The following is an 18,621-nucleotide window of genomic DNA, read 5'->3' as shown; positions in this document are numbered from 1 at the left end:
CATACACTAGAACTGCAGGTTGATGCTGAAGCAGACCAAGACTGTGATAATACTGGGGAAAATTAGTGATGATGATGATGGGGAAGAGCTGCCTGCTTTGCTAGAAGGATATAGTGGGGGAAGGAGAAGTTGGAAAGAAAAATACTATTGGCATAGTTAAGAAGTGGCAGAAGAAACTTCTTAAAAAGAAGATTCAAAAAAGTGGAAAGTACAACATGCTCTGCACTCCCACTAAATATTAATAGTGTGATAAAAGAGACTCACTGGTTAACTATTCTTCGTTGGTTTAAGATAGTCCTGCAAGACATGCAGTCTTTTGTTGTTCACCATCTCACTTATCAACAGCTGCTGCAGGTACAGGTTTACTGGGGGAGGGACATTGTATGACGTGTATGGTAGGGGACCACAGTATTGCTGACGTCATCAGATTTAGATGATGTGGTTCTCTGGCCAGGGAGGTTGGTGTTAGCAGACTGCTGGGTCAGGAGAGAAGTTTATTTGTTTATATGCTAGTAGTAGCTTGAAGGATAGGACAGGCATGTTTACCACTCTTACATACTATCTAGGGATAAATCTCCTCAACTGTGATTTGAAGCATTTAAAATAAAACAATAGTACTGATGTTATGACATGTGAAGGACTTGTAAAAAAAAATCATTTGTTGCTTGGATTTTCTAAGTATTGCGCACATTATAGGGGAAACCTTAAAAGTGAACTAGATTATTTTTTGTTTAGGGATAGTTTGTGTGAGGTTAATTGTGGAGAGGGTCTAGTGGGCTCTGATTCTAACGCTCATATGATCAACACTCCAGAAGTGGAAGGCTTCTTTACTGTAGAGAAAGGTATTAAAAATGAATGGGTTTGAATGTGATGCAGGAGGAAAGGTGAAGATTATTTACCATTAAATTAACTTTGAGAAGTTTTAATGTTACTTGAACAGAGGGGTGGTTGGAACATAAGAAAAAGGACAGACCTTTGTTTATAGGGATAAAATGACTTTGGTGGGTTTATTAAAAGCAAGTATATGCAAGGATTAGTAGAAGTATAGCGAGACATTGAGGATGGAGATGGTTAATGCAATTTATTAGAAAAACAGTTGCATAAGTAGAATGTCTTAACCATTAGGGACTTGCTGTGCTGTCGACACTATTGTGCGCAGGGAAGAAGTGAGGTTATTAACTCGTATCTGGCAACTAAGTCCTCATTGAGGAGCAGTTTATGTGGGTACTGCAGATTCTGTGGGAGACTTCAAACTAATAAACAAGGAATATTGAAGGCAGTCCGGATTATTTTATGGTGCTTTATGGCAGGAGAGGGAAGGTGCAGACTGAAGAGTGGCGAGTGCCTGCTCTTCGGGAGGAGAATAAGTGTAGTCTGACTAAAGCAATTACCATGAATTAACTTTTGTAAGGTATACAGGAAGTCATGAGAGATACTGTCACAGGGGAGGATGGCTTAAGTTGTTTGTTTTAACGACATATGTTTAGTAATAGTTTTCCTGTACAGTACATTCAAGAAACTAACGATTCAGCTTCTACATGTCTGTCTGGAACTCAAACCTTCAGAGATGATCAGAATTTTGACCAGTGCAGAGCAAGAATGCTTTTCATCCTTGTCTTTCTTTATCTTTCATCAAAACTCTTATTCACAAAGTTATTAAAAAATCAAAAAGATAAAAATTGCTAATTCTGTTATCTGTAATTGCATCTGTTGTTGACAATAGTGTATTGTACTTTTAGAATCTAAGCCTACATTTTCCAAATACGTTAAAAATTGTTAAGGATTGCAACAAAGTATCAAATTGTAAACTCATTTTTGAGAAGTCTACTCCCCACCCCATTCGTAACTCAGCGGTAAAAATAAATCACTCCTTAACGTCTGTAAAAATCTCAGTAAACTGAAATACGTTGGATTTAAATGTAAACAAGATGCTCATTATTTTATTAGCAGTAACTTTAATTCAGTAATGAGCAAGGTAAATGTCAGTCTAGAAAGCTTGGCCTTTTAGCAATATCTTTAGTAATCAACATGAATATTTTCCATGATGTTTATTTTTGCAATAACTTGATTTCAGTCATATCTCAAGATTTTTTCAAAGTCATTTAAGAAGTTAATTGTAAAATTCTTGCTGCAAAACAGTAATCCAGGTTTGTCTAAAAAAAAAAACCCGTTTTTGCATCCCAAAGGTAAAGGTGGTCTTAAACTTCCAAACCTTGAGCTGTTCTACATTGTTTTTATAGTGGTCAAATGATTTGATGTATACAAACACTTTAGATGTTCTTCATGTTTCACTGTTCCAGTCATAACACTAAGGTTATCCTGCCAGGGGTAGCCCTTAGTCGGCCAAAATACCAGAGGGTTAGTATTTCTGCGTCGGTTGCTGTTGCTCCAGAACTGGCATCAGGTCGTCAGTGGTATACAATCAGGCAGCTGATGCCATTACATCAGTCTTTCTTGCCGAGGAGCCCGAAGCAGAAGCAGTTCGCACAAGCGCCGGTTGGCCGCTACCTGTTTTTGTTTCCGAATTGAAGTTGAAGTTTTCTAAAGCTAAGTACCCCATTGGGGATCCCTTTTTTCTTGCTCTAACCGATGTCAGAAAAAGTTAACAATTGTCTCGCCTGTGGAAACAAATACCTCACTGAGATTTCCATTCTTACTGCGTCACCTGTTTAGGCCCAGACCGCAACGTCCCTTGCTGTCGCTTTTATGCTTTGTTCAACGCCAGAACTATACGTCGTCAGGCCCTTATTGTAGCTAAATATTTTTGCTCTCAATCCTCGTATTTCGATATGGCTTCGGAAAGCTACCGATCTCCCGAAAAAACGTAAGAATAATGACAGAGACAGACCGCACAGGTCCAAAACTGCCGATGACACTTCGTTAAGCTAGTCGCCAGTTCTCTGGTCCTCAGTGAGGTGCTTTCGCAGCCCCTGATGCCTGCTTCCTTGGATTCGCAGGCCACTACCGTTCGGATTCCGGTATGCCATGAGACTCTTCTTTGACTAAGGATCCTGCAGATGTCTCTTCTTTGGATGGGTCTGGAGCCGTTTAGCAGGCACCAGCTTCCGAGGAAGTTATTCGCACTACTGATACTCTATACAAACTGACAACTTCTTTCACTTCTTCAGTTCTTTCTAAAATTACTGAGTTTCTAAGACCCAGGGGTATGAACTACGCCTAAAAAAATGACGACCCAAGCTCAGGCACCTGGTTCCATGCCTCAGTCTCAAATGCTTAAAATGGCAGAAGACTTTATTATGCTTATTAGGGGAAGCCAGGCTACCCCTTCCAAAAGAAAAAGAGACTTGTCCCCAGTAGTTTTATCTGAACAGGAGTCCGATGACTCTGAGGTTTCTGAATATGAAGACATGCAAGCCCTCTCTGCTTATGAAGATTCTGATGCAGAGGAATCCATTCCTTCAGCCTCTCCTCACAAGGATTTTTCATTTGGTGAAACCCTGCATACTTTAAGGGAGCATTTCCAATGGGAATGTCAGGGCTATCCTCAGTCAAAAAAGAGATTCTGGGAATTCTTAGATTTACCACAGCACAGACCTTTAGCCATTTCTCCTGTCCTGGATGTTGTGGATGATGTTTTTATGGAATCCAGTTTGACTCCTCACACCCTTCCTCCTGCTCCCAGGAAACCTGGCAGGTACTACAGAGTCCCTGAATCTCACAAATTCCTTTTCAAAAATCCTACTTCTGACCCAGAGGTCCTCTCCCAAGGACTTAAAGGAATTAAAGCAACCTCAGCTAAGAATCCCACCCCCTCAGACAGGGATTCTTGAGCTTTAGACAGATGGGGTAAAAAAGTAGACACCTCTGCAACTCTTGCTATTAGAACACTAAATTGTCAGTTCCACTTGCTGAAATATCAGCAGCATACCATGGAACTCCTCAAACAAAAAATGTCTTCCTTTCCTGCTTATGCAGAAAGTAAAGAATTACAAGAGCTTATGCATTCTGCAAGTCACGTTACTAAGCACACCTTGCAATGTGGCTTTGACGCCCTAGAAGCATCTTGCATGGCAGCAGTCACTGGTTCTGTCTTTAGAAGGCATGCTTGGCTTAAGGAACAGACCTTACCAGACTATTTCAAATCAAAATTATTGGACGCACCATTGAACAAAGACAATTTGTTTGGCACCAAGGCAGAAGTGGTCTTAAAAAAGATGGAAGAAAAAGCAAAATCTATGCAGACAGCTAAAGACTTTCTACAGGTCCAGCCTCCGAAGTTCAGTAGGCATTTCCCCTCCAAGCAGTGGTTCTTTCCAGCCCCCTCCAGACCAGCTCAGCCAAGACCCATGGGAAGCAGACCCCCCCCCCCCCCAGACAGCAGTCCCAAGGAATGCAGAGATCTAAGCAATGGAGTTCCTCCTCTTCAAAAACAGGAAGTGCTAAGCCACCCCGTTATGGTAAGAACTCACAATTACTTTACACTTCCACCCCTTACCTCTGCCCACCTGCTTGTGCCCATAGGAGGAAAACTATCCTTCATTGCAAACAACTGGGCCTCTATTACCACCGAATGATGGGTCCTCAACATAGTGTCTTAGGAATACAAATTTTATTTCCACACTTTGCCAACCCCAAAAGGGTTCCCAGATCTTCTTCCCTGGTACCCAGAAAAGAGGGCACCTGGTGTCCAATCCTCGATCTATCCATTCTAAACACCTTTCTGGTGATACCAAATTCAAAATGCTCACCCTCCAGCAGCTTCTTCCTATGCTTTCCAAGAATGCTTGGTTAGCCACCCTAGACCTAAAAGAGGCCTACTTACACATCCCATTCAGAGAATCTTGCAGGAAATATCTACGTTTCAGGGCAGGATCTATGCACTTTCATTTCTCTGTGCTTCCCTTTGGCTTAACCACTGCTCCCAGAGTTTTCACAAAATGCTTGGCTCCAGCCATTGCTTTTTGCAGTCAAAGAAATATTCAAATTTACCCCTACTTAGATGATTGCCTGATTCAGGCAGACAGTCAGGAAAAGCTGTTACAGCACTTGACCTTTGTAAAGGACCTACTGACCTCCCTGGGGTATACTATCAATGAAAAGAAATCAAAACTAGTCCCCACACAAAAAATTGTATTCCTGGGAGCAAGCCTGGACACAGCATCTCAGATGGCATTCCTTACTCCAGAAACACAAGCCTACCTGACAGGCTACTTCTCTCAACTAGCCACCAGAACCCAGTTATCCACAAGGAAAAGACTGCAAGCTCTAGGGTTCATGGCCTCCTGCATTCTACTCATTCCATATACCAGACTGCATATGAGGAAACTACAATGGTACCTAAAATACCTTTGGTGTCAACACTCTCAAGACCTGGAAACTATCATACCTATGATACCCTGTCTAAGGAAACATTTTCTTTGGTGGGCAGCAGCATGCAACCACAACAAGAGACTTCCCTTTTCACAACCCCACGTCGCCCAGACCCTTATCGCAGATACATCAAACTGTTCCTCAGCCATGCGAATACACCTGCTAGCACAATTCCTGCCAGTCTCCCTAAACTCTCTGGCAGACAACTTAAGCAGAAACCTGCTAGATCCACATGAGTGGCAGCTAGACCATAGAACCTTCAACCTTGTAACCCAGAAATTGGGCACCCCGAAGGTGAACCTCTTTGCCTCCCACTCCAATCATCAGCTCAGCACATTCTGCACCAGGGAACCTCACAGCAAGGCCCGGAAAAGTGGTTGCTCTGTCCTTCCAATGGGTAAACCTCTCGATCTATGCATTTCCCCCTCTACCACTCATTTCAAGGGTACTGCTAAAAATAAGGGAGGAAAAAACAAGGGCAATTTTGATTGCCCCAGAATGGCCTTGCCAGCACTTGTACCCACTGCTGCGCACTTGTCACCCCTGCCACCATGGCACCTACCTCAGATCCCAACACTCCTGACCCAGAAGAATGGAGAATTCATGCATCCACAATTGCAGACCCTGAACCTGGCAGCCTGGCTTATTCCCTGACCTCTCCTTCAGCTGCCAGCCTAAGCAAACATGTCCTGGATGTTATACATGAGGCCAGATGCTCCAGCACTAGAAAATCCTATGTTGACAAATGGAAAAGGTTTTGCACCTGGATCCAGGCTAAGGGAGCAGAAACCGCACAGCCGTCCCTACCTCTCATCCTGGATTACCTAGCAGACCTCTACTACACAGGGGTCTGTCCTTCTCTTCTATTAAAATTCATGCCTCTACCATCTCTGCTCATTACAGCACAGAGCCACCTCTCTTCTCACACCCTCTCATCAAACAGTTCCTAAGAGGGGCTAACAACTAGGCCACCCAGAAGAGTGCCTACCCCAGCTTGGGACCTTAACTTTGTGTTGTAAAAGCACACCCTACCCCTCTTTGAGCATGCAGCTTCAACAGAGTTAAAGTTTCTCTCTTGGAAAACAGCCTTGCTTCTGGCCATCACTTCAGCTAGAAGCGTTTCAGAGCTACAAGCACTCATGGCTGTAGAGTCCTTCATCATTTTCCATGCTGACAGGGTCTCCCTCAGGATTAACCCATCCTTCATGCCTAAAGTGGTGACCAGTGTGGCTCTCAACCAATCCATTCATTTGCCCAGCTTTTTCCCTAACCCACAAAACAAGGGGGAAAGGATTCTGCACTCTCTAGATGTGCACAGACAGCTCAGATGCTATGTGGATAGAACTAAATCTTTTAGAAAAACTGACCAATTGCTAGTCAGCTTTGCAGTAGGGGCAGAGGGCAAGGCCATATCCAAACAGTCTCCAAATGGATAGCACACTGCATCCATTTCTGCTACAAATGGCATGGGAAACCACCCCCAAAGGGGGACAGGACACATTCCACCAGGGCAACCGCCACCTCTGCAGCTTTTCTCAGAGGGGTCCCCACCAGGGACATCCTGGAGGCTGTAACATGGACTTCTGTTCATACCTTCACCAAGCATTACCACCTGCCTATCTTCTCCAAATCCAGGGCAGGCTTTGCCACCCCAGTCTTGCAGGGCATCCTAGCCAGCCCCCAGTCTTCTTGACTGCCTCTATCCTTTTCTTCAGCTTTGGGAATCAACCCAAGTGTGATGACTATAACAGTGAAACATGAAGAACGTAGTACAGATGTCCTTCAAGGATGCATCTGCAGTCCTTACAAATGGGTTGTCCTGTCGTCAGGCAGCCCTTCGGTCGGCCGGATTCCAAAGTCTGGGTCTGGCTTCGGCTGGTGTCGCACTTCACCCGACGTCATCGCTGCAGTTTTTCGGGTATAAAGGCATCAGCCGACGCCATTTTCCTCAGTCTTTCTTGCCGCGTGGCGCCCGAAGCAGAAGCTGTTCGCAAGTGCCGGTCGGTCAGATCCAGAGATTACTACTACCGAATACTACTTCGAAGACTTCTAAAAAGCTAAGTACCCCGTTCGGGACTCTTTCTTGCCTCAGCCGATGTCAGAGAAAGTGAATAACTGTTTATCTTGTGGGAAACAAATACCTCATAAAGATTTCCACTCCTACTGCATGCATTGTTTAGGCCCAGACCACGACGTAGCAGCTTGTCTAGCCTGTGCTTCTTTTAACCGTCGGACGCTTAGACGTCGGTCGGAGTTTGCTGAGCAGTTTTTCGGCTCTGATTTTGCCTATATTATGCCGTCGGATCCTCCGACTACGCAAATTACCAGAAAAACGCAAAGAAAAGGACCAACACTCGCGGTCCGCGGTTTCGGCGAAACCGCGGTTAAGCAAACCGCGAGTGTCTCGGTTTCGGCCGAAACCGAGCCAGCGGTTCTTTCTTCAGCCGAAACCATGCCTTCTACCGAGGCCTCCTCTAACTTGGTAGAATCGGCTTCTGAAATCCAACCTTCTTTTGCGGTTTCTCAGGAATTATCAGACACTATTCCCTTGGATATTTCAACCCCTGCACGTGGAGCTGCTAGGCCTCCTGCAGCCATGTCTATTAAGGCTTTTGCCAGGGCTAAAGCAGCCAAAGCTTCAAAAACGGTGCCTGCCAAACCCCCCTCTCACAGGCCCAGCACCAGTTCCCATATGCTTTCTTTGGCTGAGGATCTCATTTCTTTAATTCGTGGATCCCAGCCTCATCCAGACAGGACCTCTCACCCACCTCCAGAAAAGAGGCCTAGAGCAGAGCCCCTGAGCCAGTATCCACAGATGATTCCTCTGATGACTCAGAACATACAGACCCTCCTGAGGCTCCTTATTCCCCTTACGAAGACTCTGATGCTGAAGAGTCCATTCCTTCAGCCTCTCCACCTGAGGAATTTTCCTTTGGGGAAACCTTGCATGCTATGAGGGAACAATTTCAGTGGCAGGGCCAAGATTTCTCAGACTCCAGAAAAAGGCTTAGAACCTTTCTACATTTGCCACAACATAGGCCTTTAGCTATACCTCCAGTTCTTTCTGTTGTAGATGATGCATTTAATGATGCTTGCACTGCTCCTGATTCATTACCTCCGGCCCCTGCTAAGCCCGATAGGTTCTACAGGGTCCCGGACACTCATCACCATTTATACAAGGCTCCTTTTGCAGATCCAGAGACTATCTCCCAGGGCCCTAAAGCTGTAGCAACTACATCTACTAAAAACCCCCTCCCCTCTGAAAGGGACTCTAGGTCCTTAGAGAGATGGGGTAAAAAAGTTTACACCTCTGCTACTTTGTCAGCTAGGGCTTTGAACTGCCAATGATTCAATATCAAGAGTTTATGCTTGACCAGTTAACTAAAAAGCTGTCCTCTGAAGAATCTTTAGATAAAAAATATGTTCAGGAAATGGTACATAACATACAGCAGGTTAGTAACCATTCTTTAAAATGTGGCTATGATGCACTGGAGGCTTCCTTTAGATCAGCCATGACTGGCACAGTTATCAGGAGACATGCATGGTTGAAAGAGCAGGCATTACCAGACCATGTCAAATCAAAGCTTTTGGATGCACCCATGGACAAGGTCAATTTATTTGGTTCCCCTGCACAGCAGGTACTAAAAAAGATGGAAGAGAAGGCAAAATCTGTACAAACAGTGAAAGATTTCTTACAGGTTCAACCTCCAAGGTTTAGCAGGAACTGGCCCTCCAAGAATTGGTCCTTTCCAGACTCCTCTAAGACACAGAGAGGCAGGAATAGGCGTTCAAGAGGCAGAAACCAATCCAGGGGTGCCTACAGGGGACGCCAGTGGCAAGGTAACAACCAGCGAGGCACGGACGCAGCCACCACCACTACAACAACACAATCACAGTGACATGGCTGGGGCACCGCCTACCAGGGAACAACTGGAAGCACCCTTAGGCGGAAAGCTAACCTTATTTTCAAAGAACTGGCATTGCATCACAAGGGAAAAATGGATTTTGCAAACTATAGACCAAGGTTACAGGTTCCATTTCCATACTCTACCAGGAAAGAGAGGAATGCCAAACCTACCACCTACTCAAAGGGCAGAAGCTCTAAAGCAAATATCTCAACTATTAAGAATGAGAGCTGTGGAAAAGGTACCATCTATGGAACAAGGAAAGGGATTTTACTCCAGACTCTTCCTGGTACCAAGAAAAGAGAGCAAATGGAGGCCTATTCTCGACCTGTCCGCTTTAAACACATTCCTCATTGTTCCAAAATTCAAAATGCTGACCTTACAGCAGCTTCTTCCCATGCTGGGCAAGGAGTCTTGGCTGGTAACTCTAGATCTCAAGGAGGCATACCTGCACGTCCCCATACGACCAATTTGCAGAAGATACCTCAGATTTCTTGCAGGATCAGAGCATTATCAATACTCAGCATTGCCCTTTGGCTTATCTACTGCGCCCAGAGTGTTCACGAAATTCCTGGCATCAGTAATTGCTCATTGCAGACTTCAGGGGATCCAAATTTATCCCTACCTGGACGACTGCCTGATACAAGCGGACAACAAAAGCAAGCTAACAGAAGACTTACAAAGAGTCATTTACCTGCTGCAAGCCCTGGGATATACAGTCAATATAAAAAAGTCAAGGCTGATTCCATCCCAAAGAATAACCTTTCTGGGTGCAGAGCTGGACACATCAAAACAAATGGCATTCCTAACTGCAGAAAAGAAAGAGCAACTACCTCTCTACTTCTTGGCATTAACAAAACAGAACCATCTAACTGCAAGAAAAGTACTACAAGCCCTAGGCTTCATGGCATCCTGCATAATTCTGGTCCCTCATGCCAGACTGCATATGAGAAAGCTACAGTGGTACCTAAAGAATTTGTGGTCCCAACACAAGCACAGCCTAGAAACCAAAATTCCAATAATCCCATGCCTGAAGCAAGAGTTCCTATGGTGGGCTCAGGCCTGTCAATCAAACACAGGACTGCCCTTCTGCAACAGTCAACCAAGCCAAACCATCACGACAGATGCCTCAGACCTCGGTTGGGGGGCACACATGCTGGGCAAGTGCATACAAGGCTTATGGACTCAAGAACAGCTGCGCCTGCACATAAATCTAAAGGAAATGCTGGCAGTAAAATTGGCAATCCAGTCATTCAGACCATATCTCCAAGAAGGTCAGTTGATGATAAGGACAGACAACACCACAGTTATGTGGTACATCAACAAACAGGGAGGCACACATTCATATCCTCTATGCCGGCTGGCACTGGACCTATGGGATGTGGCTCTGAGCTACAACATTCAGTTACAAGCAATTTTTGTACCGGGAAGAGAAAACATTCTAGCAGACATATTAAGCAGAACTACCACAAATACCCACGAATGGATGCTGCATCCGGACATCTTCAAAGCCATCACAAGAGAATGGGGATTACCACAAATAGACTTATTTGCATCCCCACTCAATCACCAGCTAAAGAAATTCTGCACAAGGACGTACCACCCACTTGCTTGGAAGGTGGACTCCCTATCTTTCAGTTGGAAAAACCTGACAGCATACGCATTCCCACCACTTCCTTTGATGCACAAGGTGCTTTTGAAGATCAAAGAGGAACATCCAAGGATCATTCTGATAGCTCCAGACTGGCCAAGACAACATTGGTACCCATTGCTGAGGAGCATGTCCCGGGAACAAATATGGACACTACCCCTGATCCCATTACTGTTAACACAGAACAACTACAACATCCTGCATCCAAACCTGAAAACTCTGCAGCTAACTGCCTGGAACATTACATAAGAGCAATTAACCCAAATTTATCTCAGAGGGTTAAAGACATAATCCCGGAGGCTCGTAGACCTTCAACAAGAAAGAATTATGCAGCAAAATGGAAAAGATATCTCATTTGGAGTACTGCAAAGGGAGAAGATGTGGCACTGGTAAACATAGCCAACATCCTGGAGTACTTGGCAGAGCTCTTCCATACAGGCCTGTCCTATTCTTCCATCAAGATACATGCATCAGCTATTTCAGCAGAATACAGCTTGGATCCTCCTGTCTTCTCTCATCCTCTGCTCAGACAGTTTCTGAGAGGGATTAAAAATGTAAAACCTCCCAGGAAACCACCATTGCCAGCATGGGACTTGAACTTTGTGCTAGAAAAATTGACACTTCCCCCTTTCGAACCAGCAGCAACAGCAGAATTACAATACTTATCCTGGAAGACTGCTTTCCTGCTGGCAATAACCTCAGCAAGAAGGGTCTCTGAACTACAGGCATTAATGGCAGTGCAACCCTTCCTGATCTTCCATCAAGATAGAGTGTCCATGAGAACAAATCCTACATTTATGCCTAAGGTGGTATCCAGAATGTCTTTAAATCAGGCTATCCACCTACCTACATTCTTCCCCAACCCACAGAACAGGGGAGAAAGACTCTTGCATACCTTGGATGTACATAGACAATTACGCTACTACCTGGACAGGACCAAGTCCAATAGAAAAACTGACCAGCTTCTGGTAGCATATGCAACAGGAAAGGAAGGAAAACCAATTTCAAAACAGACAATCTCCAAATGGATAGGAAATTGCATTAGATTTTGTTACTCCTATCATGGAAAGAAAACTCCAGAGAACATCAGGCCTCACTCCACAAGGGCTACAGCCACTACCACAGCTTTCTTACGAGGAGTGGCTACCAAGGACATTATAGAGGCTGCTACTTGGACCTCCATGCATACATTTGCCAAGCATTACAATTTACCTTTATACTCTAGATCCCGAGCAGGTTTTGCCACTGCTGTTTTTGCAAGGGATCCTAACTACACCATAATCTCTCCTTTTTTCCTCCTCCCCTAGTTTAGCTATGGTATTCTACCCATTTGTAAGGACTGCAGATGCATCCTTGAAGGACATAGTACAGTTTTGTACCTACCATAAATGTAGATGTCCGATAGGAATGCATCTGCAGTCAGGATTACCCACCCACCTTCCCCTCTGTGGTACTCCTAGGGTATTTGCCATCCTTCAGCTAGCTTGGGGGGGATCTATTATGGTGTATTTGTTTGTATATATGTACATACATGCTTATTTTATGTGTTTGCTCTCTACTATTTGGAAACATTGGCATTTATCCAAATTTAGCCATCCAAGAGGGCACCTGGCATCTGGGGCAAGAAACACTGAGGAAAATGGCGTCGGCTGATGCCTTTATACCCGAAAAACTGCAGCGATGACGTCGGGTGAAGTGCGACACCAGCCGAAGCCAGACCCAGACTTTGGAATCCGGCCAACCGAAGGGCTGCCTGACGACAGGACAACCCATTTGTAAGGACTGCAGATGCATTCCTATCGGACATCTACATTTATGGTAGGTACAAAACTGTACTTTGTGTACACTTACCATAAATGTAGATGTTCGAGTGTATTCACTGTTGCAGTTCTGGTTTCCTACCCTCCATCCCCCTTCTCTCTCTGTCTGTCTCCCTCTCTCCTTACAGGGAATTTTTGGTATTTACTTTCTACTGGGGTTGTTCTTCCACCATAACCTAGCTCCCTGTTGGGGGCTCCTGACAGTTGTGGCAAGAAAAACTGATGTAATGGCATTGGCTGCCTGATTTTATACCACTGACGACCTGACGTCAGTCCTGGAGTGACAGCAACAGATGCAGAAATATTAAGCCTCTGGTATTCGGGCCGACTGAGGGCTAACCCTGGCAGGATAACCCTAGTGTGATGACTTCAACAGTGAATACACTTGAACATCTACATTTATGGTAAGTGTACACAACTGTACTTTTCTCACAGGGTAATGTCTGTTTATGGATCACAACCACAAAATCTTTAATCCATAAATGAAGGACTGCATGAGGACATATTCTCTTTATAGAGTAATCCTTAGCATGCTTCACCAAACTCCCATGATTTTTGAAACTGTTACTCAGTAACACAGTGTTAAACTTGCAAACTTTACCTTTGATAATTTTGCCTCCATCACCTCTTGGTGAGTGGCATTTTGACTTCTTATGCTGGTTTGAGGGAATGCTGTAATATCAACAACAGTTCATTCTTCCATATTTCCAAGCCTGTTTAAATTTAATATTAGGAAATGTGAGCTAGTCTCCACTTGGTTTGGTTATCCCAAAATGAAGCACTGCTTACCCTTACTTTGCAATTAGGGTACAAATAAGTCTTGTAAATCATAATTATATATCTTCAGATTTTTTTTATTTTCATGAACTAAAAACCGCTATGACTTGTGTCCAGGTCATTCATCAACAAATTATGTTGCCTAACTGATGTCTGACTCCCCACAAACTTATGATGGAAAAGCTATCATTACACGGATGTGTGTTATGTGAGATGAATGTAATTGCAGACCTCACATCTCTCTCTTGTTTTTGCAGCTCTGTTCAACCAGTCCTGGACTTTTTGTTAAACAGTCTAGTGGCTTCTATGGACATTAACAAAAAAGAGGTATAACTGGTGTAACAGTCTAGAACATGTACCTATACAGTACCTTGCAGAAGAAGAGCAGTATCTACTTCCTTTAATTTCTGTTTTGGTCAAATGTTTCATTAGTAAGCAAAGGTTATCAGAAGGAAGAACTCTCTTTAAAACTTTGATGCAGCTTTACTAAAAATGCATTCATCTTCCAAAACATTTTCACAAAAAATGTAAGCGATTCAGAAAAGATTTCCTAATGTGTGAAAACATTTCATTGTGATATGTTTTATGTTACAAGTGAATACCCCATCAAGTATTCTGTTTCCAGTGTAAACAATATTCATGCTATCATCCATGCTATTTTTTTATACCTCGTTGTCTCAACTAGTTGGGTTTAGTTGGCACTTTGTCCTTGCTTATAGATACTTCTCCCCTATTTCATGGTTGATTATGCTCTGTTATGTTTTAAACATCTGTATTGTTACTTTAGTGCATATTATTTAGGCTGACGTATGTGTTTGTACAGTACTATTTTACTGAGATGACATTGACTAGTTTTCATGCTAAAAATTTAATATTTGTGCATATTATCCTGCTAATACAATGATTCTGCATGGACAGTGCTGCACTTGTATTATGTTTTTTTCTGTATAAATCTGATAACTACACTGTTTCATGTTGTAAAAACAGTGATAACTTCTATTATAAAGAAGCTAAATTTCAAGAATGAGACCGGTACAGATAAAAACACTGGGTAAACTCCATCACTTAACTACTTGAATTTCAATGTTTTTGCAGCCCAGATGGGAGTTGGTGAAGGTAAATCAATTGGCCAGTGGTATGGACCAAATACAGTAGCACAAGTACTTAGGTAAGTAGTGTATACTTGATTTTTTTTGTACTTGAAATGTGAGCACATGAATGGGTAAGTGAGAGAGTTTACAGTTCACTTCTGTGCATTTTTATTTTTTTCAACTAAAACCAGCTGGAGATTACTGGTTAAAGATGTACATAGTGAATGTTTTCATATGCAAGGGATAGGAGCTTTGTATATTTGTGCACTTGAGCACTGCCTGACCTCATTCATTGGTACAGGCTTGGTCTGTGGTGCCAAATGTTCTGAATGGGTTATAATTCAACTCCTCTAAAGGCTGCAAAACTGAATTGAATTGAATGTAGGTTAAAACACAGGTGGGAGGTTAGCATAATGGTTAAGATCTTTGCCTTGCAAACACAAGGTGCAGCGTTTGATTCTCGCGTAGGGTAATTGGCTAGGCTTACAATGGCCCACAGGGGCAGTTAGCATAGTACTAATCTATGAACCTATGAAGGTCTGTTAAACTGCAGCACTACATCAATAAATCAGTTTTCTGCTGTTTCAGTATAGAGTAAGTGTCGCCAGAAAGTTAGTTCCAGAATTTATTCAGTTCTATCACACATCTACTCTAATGTAGCTGAAACACAGTTGTTAAAAGGCACAGAAAATGTTTTCTGTTTGCAAAGTAATTGCTAGAGTTTCTTATGTATCCGATACATCCTGAAGGAGCCTGTGTACAGGTCACTTTAAAAGTGCACTTTCATGATTGTTGTTATTATTGGCTTGCCCACATTAGCTCTCTCCCTACTATAAGCAAGGCCTGTCATGCACAGCTGAAAGAAAGGTAGAATAATTTAACTCCACATGCCTCCCATATCCTAGCTGTCCAGGTGCTGCAACAGGTCTACGTCAAAACATTAAATTTCATAACGTTGAAATTCAAAACATTTAGACCAAAACATTGAAATCCCAAAACACAGAAAACCCAAAACAATGAAAGCTCAGAACACTTAAAGTGTCTTCATAACACTGAAAACTACAGCGCATATGTAAATAACATCCCCTTCACCTATAATATCACCTAACAAACACATTCTATTATGTTTATGCAGGGGGGCAAGTACCCCTGCACCCCCCATGTGGGGGGGGGGTTGCCCCCCCCCCCACCCCCATAAATCCAGGATTGCACTACAGTGGAAAAAAGTTGATTTCCTAACCTCACTGTATCGCGATCACCATGCACTGAGGTTAGGAAATTAACTTTTTTCCACTGTAGTGCAATCTTGCAGTTGGCATATTTAATTTACCGGGGGGGGGGTGCAGGGGGGCTTGCCCCCCCCCCTCAAAAACGTAGTAGAAAGTGTGTTTGTTAGTTAGGTGTTGTTATAGGTGGAGGGGATCTTATTTACATGTGCTTTGTAGTTTTCAGTGTTCTGAAGTTTCATTGTTTGGGGTTTTAGGTGTTTGGAATTTTTGATATTATAGTTTCAATGTTATAAATTTCAATGTTATAAGATTTCAATGTTTTGAAGTAGACCCCCTGCAACAGATGGCAGTGCATGTGAATATCATATGTGAAAAGAAATATTTCTGTGGGAAAACTTATTCTTGGTATAACTACCCTACAGCAAATAATTGTAAAACATTAAATATAAATACAGATACAGAGTCCAGCATGGTTACTTTCCAGAATTTCTAGCCTTTTAAATCCTTCTCCATTCCTTATGAGCATCCTTGCTCCCCCTCCCCCAGTAAATTGAGGTAATAATGCAGTTTTGCAATATAAATCATGCCATTGAGCAGTAACATCCTCAGGCTGCAGAGATACATATTTATTCTGTTCTAAGCAGTGTTTTTTTAAAGCAGTGACTTTTTATTTTAAGTACATTTTAAATCAGAAAAAAACTGTATAGTAGTACCAGTAGCAGTTACTTGTTTGATAACTCACAGCTTTTGCCTTCTCCACACTGGATCCCCTCCCACCTCAATTCCTCAGCCCCCCATTCCATTGAATTTATAGAACCTGATCTCCAATGAGAACTCCACAAACTTACCACCCCTCTTAAAGGCATACACACGACTGTAGACACATATCCTCACATCTCTAATACTCCAATCATTCGGACCTTAAGCTAAGCCTCCCTCTTTTTCCTCTCCTGTCCACCCCCTGCATTCCATTAGACTATCCTACTTTTTCTCTTGCACACCCCACTCAACTTTATTCTGCCATTACTACCCTCAATTTACTCCCTTGTTTTAACAGTTGTTTTTTTTCCTTTTCACATCACCCCCCTTCCAACGACTCCCTAGTTTTAAAACGTTTTCTTTTAGTATTCACATTTGCTCCTCCTCTTTTTCTCCTTAAGTTTTTATTTTTAATTACTTCATATCTGCAATGCTACTATTCTACACAATTATATTGTTACCCCTCATAACTGCTGCCTACCTTGCATCTTACCAAGACCTACCTATATACACAGTTCTCCATACCCATCCCAGTCATCTCCCAAACATTACATATGTCCAGCTAGTAGTAGCCATTAGTCTCTTCTCTGCTACTGTACACCTGTTTAAGTATTACACCCACAACAGTATAATAAACAAGCTTTCCCTTAGACCAAAGCTGATATTTAAACACCCTTATACATAGTCCCTAGTGTCTTTTCACTTGGCAGTGTGTGGTGTCATCAGTCCTAACCCAGATCCTGCAACCACTCAACAAAATAAGAACTCTGCCACATCACAAAATAGCAATCCCTGAAACCCGTATGTTCGCCACCTATACATAGCTAACCTTAGAAGTGCAAAAACAAAACTTACTGGTGTGCATGCCTGGGTAGCCTACCACTCTCCTCATGCACAAGTGGGCACAGAAACATGGCTTCAAGTAGAAATAAAATATGAAGAAACCTTACTACAGGGATACAACTGCTCCATATTGAAACTTCGGCACTCAAAATGCCAAGTGCTGACAACCAGCCCCCCCCCCCCCCAAAGACCAAAATTCTTCTCCTTTAAACCTCCTTTTTGAAGGAGAACAAGCCCCCCTGTTCCCCTGCTGTGTGGTGGGCTAGCCCTCCCAAACTTGTGTATACCAACTCTGAGGTCACCGTACTTCATAGAAAAGGGAATATTCTGTGAAATGGATTTCTTGGACTTAGTATATGCAAGTCCATTTTTTCATCAGTTCAATTTCTGTCTTTCAGGACTCTGCTCTGTCTAGTGTGTCCCAGCATTTCATATGATTACTGAATAGATTACCTTGAAATTAGACAGCACACACAAAAAGGGTGGAGGCATGGCCATTATTTACAAGAATACTTTAAACTTGTCTAGGTTTTATATAAACCCACACACACTCTTTCACGCTGAATAATTATAGCATCTTTGCAAATTAATATTCACAAAAGCCTTTCTTTTCTCCATATTTACCAATAATCTCCATACCACCACACAGTATGCCTCACTTACACAATACGCAGACGATTCAATGCTAATTTGTTCAGCATCATCAGTCATCACTGTACAACAACTCACTCAGGAATATTTTACCTCTGTAGAAACATGGATCACTCAAATCCAACCTATCCTAAACCCTAATAAAATTAATTGCTACTTTTCACCCAGAACAAAACCATGCCAACCCCTCTATCCTTCACTATCTCCTCCAAAAACGGTACTATTATCTCTCCCTCTGACCACACCAAATTCCTAGGCATTGAAATTGACAAAACCCCACTTTTTGACATCCATATTTCACAAACAATCAAAAGGGTCCATAAAACAATTGGAACACTATACAGACACAGAAAATCCCTCACAAAATAAGCACAGATTTTCCTTGCCCAAACTCACCTAATGCCCATTCTAACATATGCCGCTCCTGTCCTCACCTGTGTCAGAAAACTTGACCTTGCCAGACTTGAGACATGTTATAATAAAATTGCCAAGTTTGCAAATAACTCCACCTTCAGAACCTACCACTGCCATGCTCTAAGTGATCTACAATGGTTAGAACTTCCA

General features: G+C 42.9%; 1 protein-coding gene across 1 annotated transcript in view; it reads left to right on the top strand.

Moving 5' to 3' along the window:
• ATG4B (autophagy related 4B cysteine peptidase) overlaps window positions 1-18,621 on the top strand; it is a 1,090,283-nt gene that overhangs the window by 533,993 nt on the left and 537,669 nt on the right. The window contains exon 6 of the mRNA XM_044069567.1: window positions 14,580-14,652. Coding sequence (XP_043925502.1) covers window positions 14,580-14,652 — 73 coding nt within the window. The remainder of the gene's footprint in view (window positions 1-14,579; window positions 14,653-18,621) is intronic.

This window comes from Protopterus annectens, chromosome 4.part0 (assembly GCF_019279795.1).
Source record: "Protopterus annectens isolate FY-2018-M chromosome 4.part0, PAN1.0, whole genome shotgun sequence".
Taxonomy (NCBI): domain Eukaryota; kingdom Metazoa; phylum Chordata; order Ceratodontiformes; family Protopteridae; genus Protopterus; species Protopterus annectens.
Note: the sequence above shows the minus strand (reverse complement) of the source record. Positions and strands in the feature narration are given on the sequence as shown.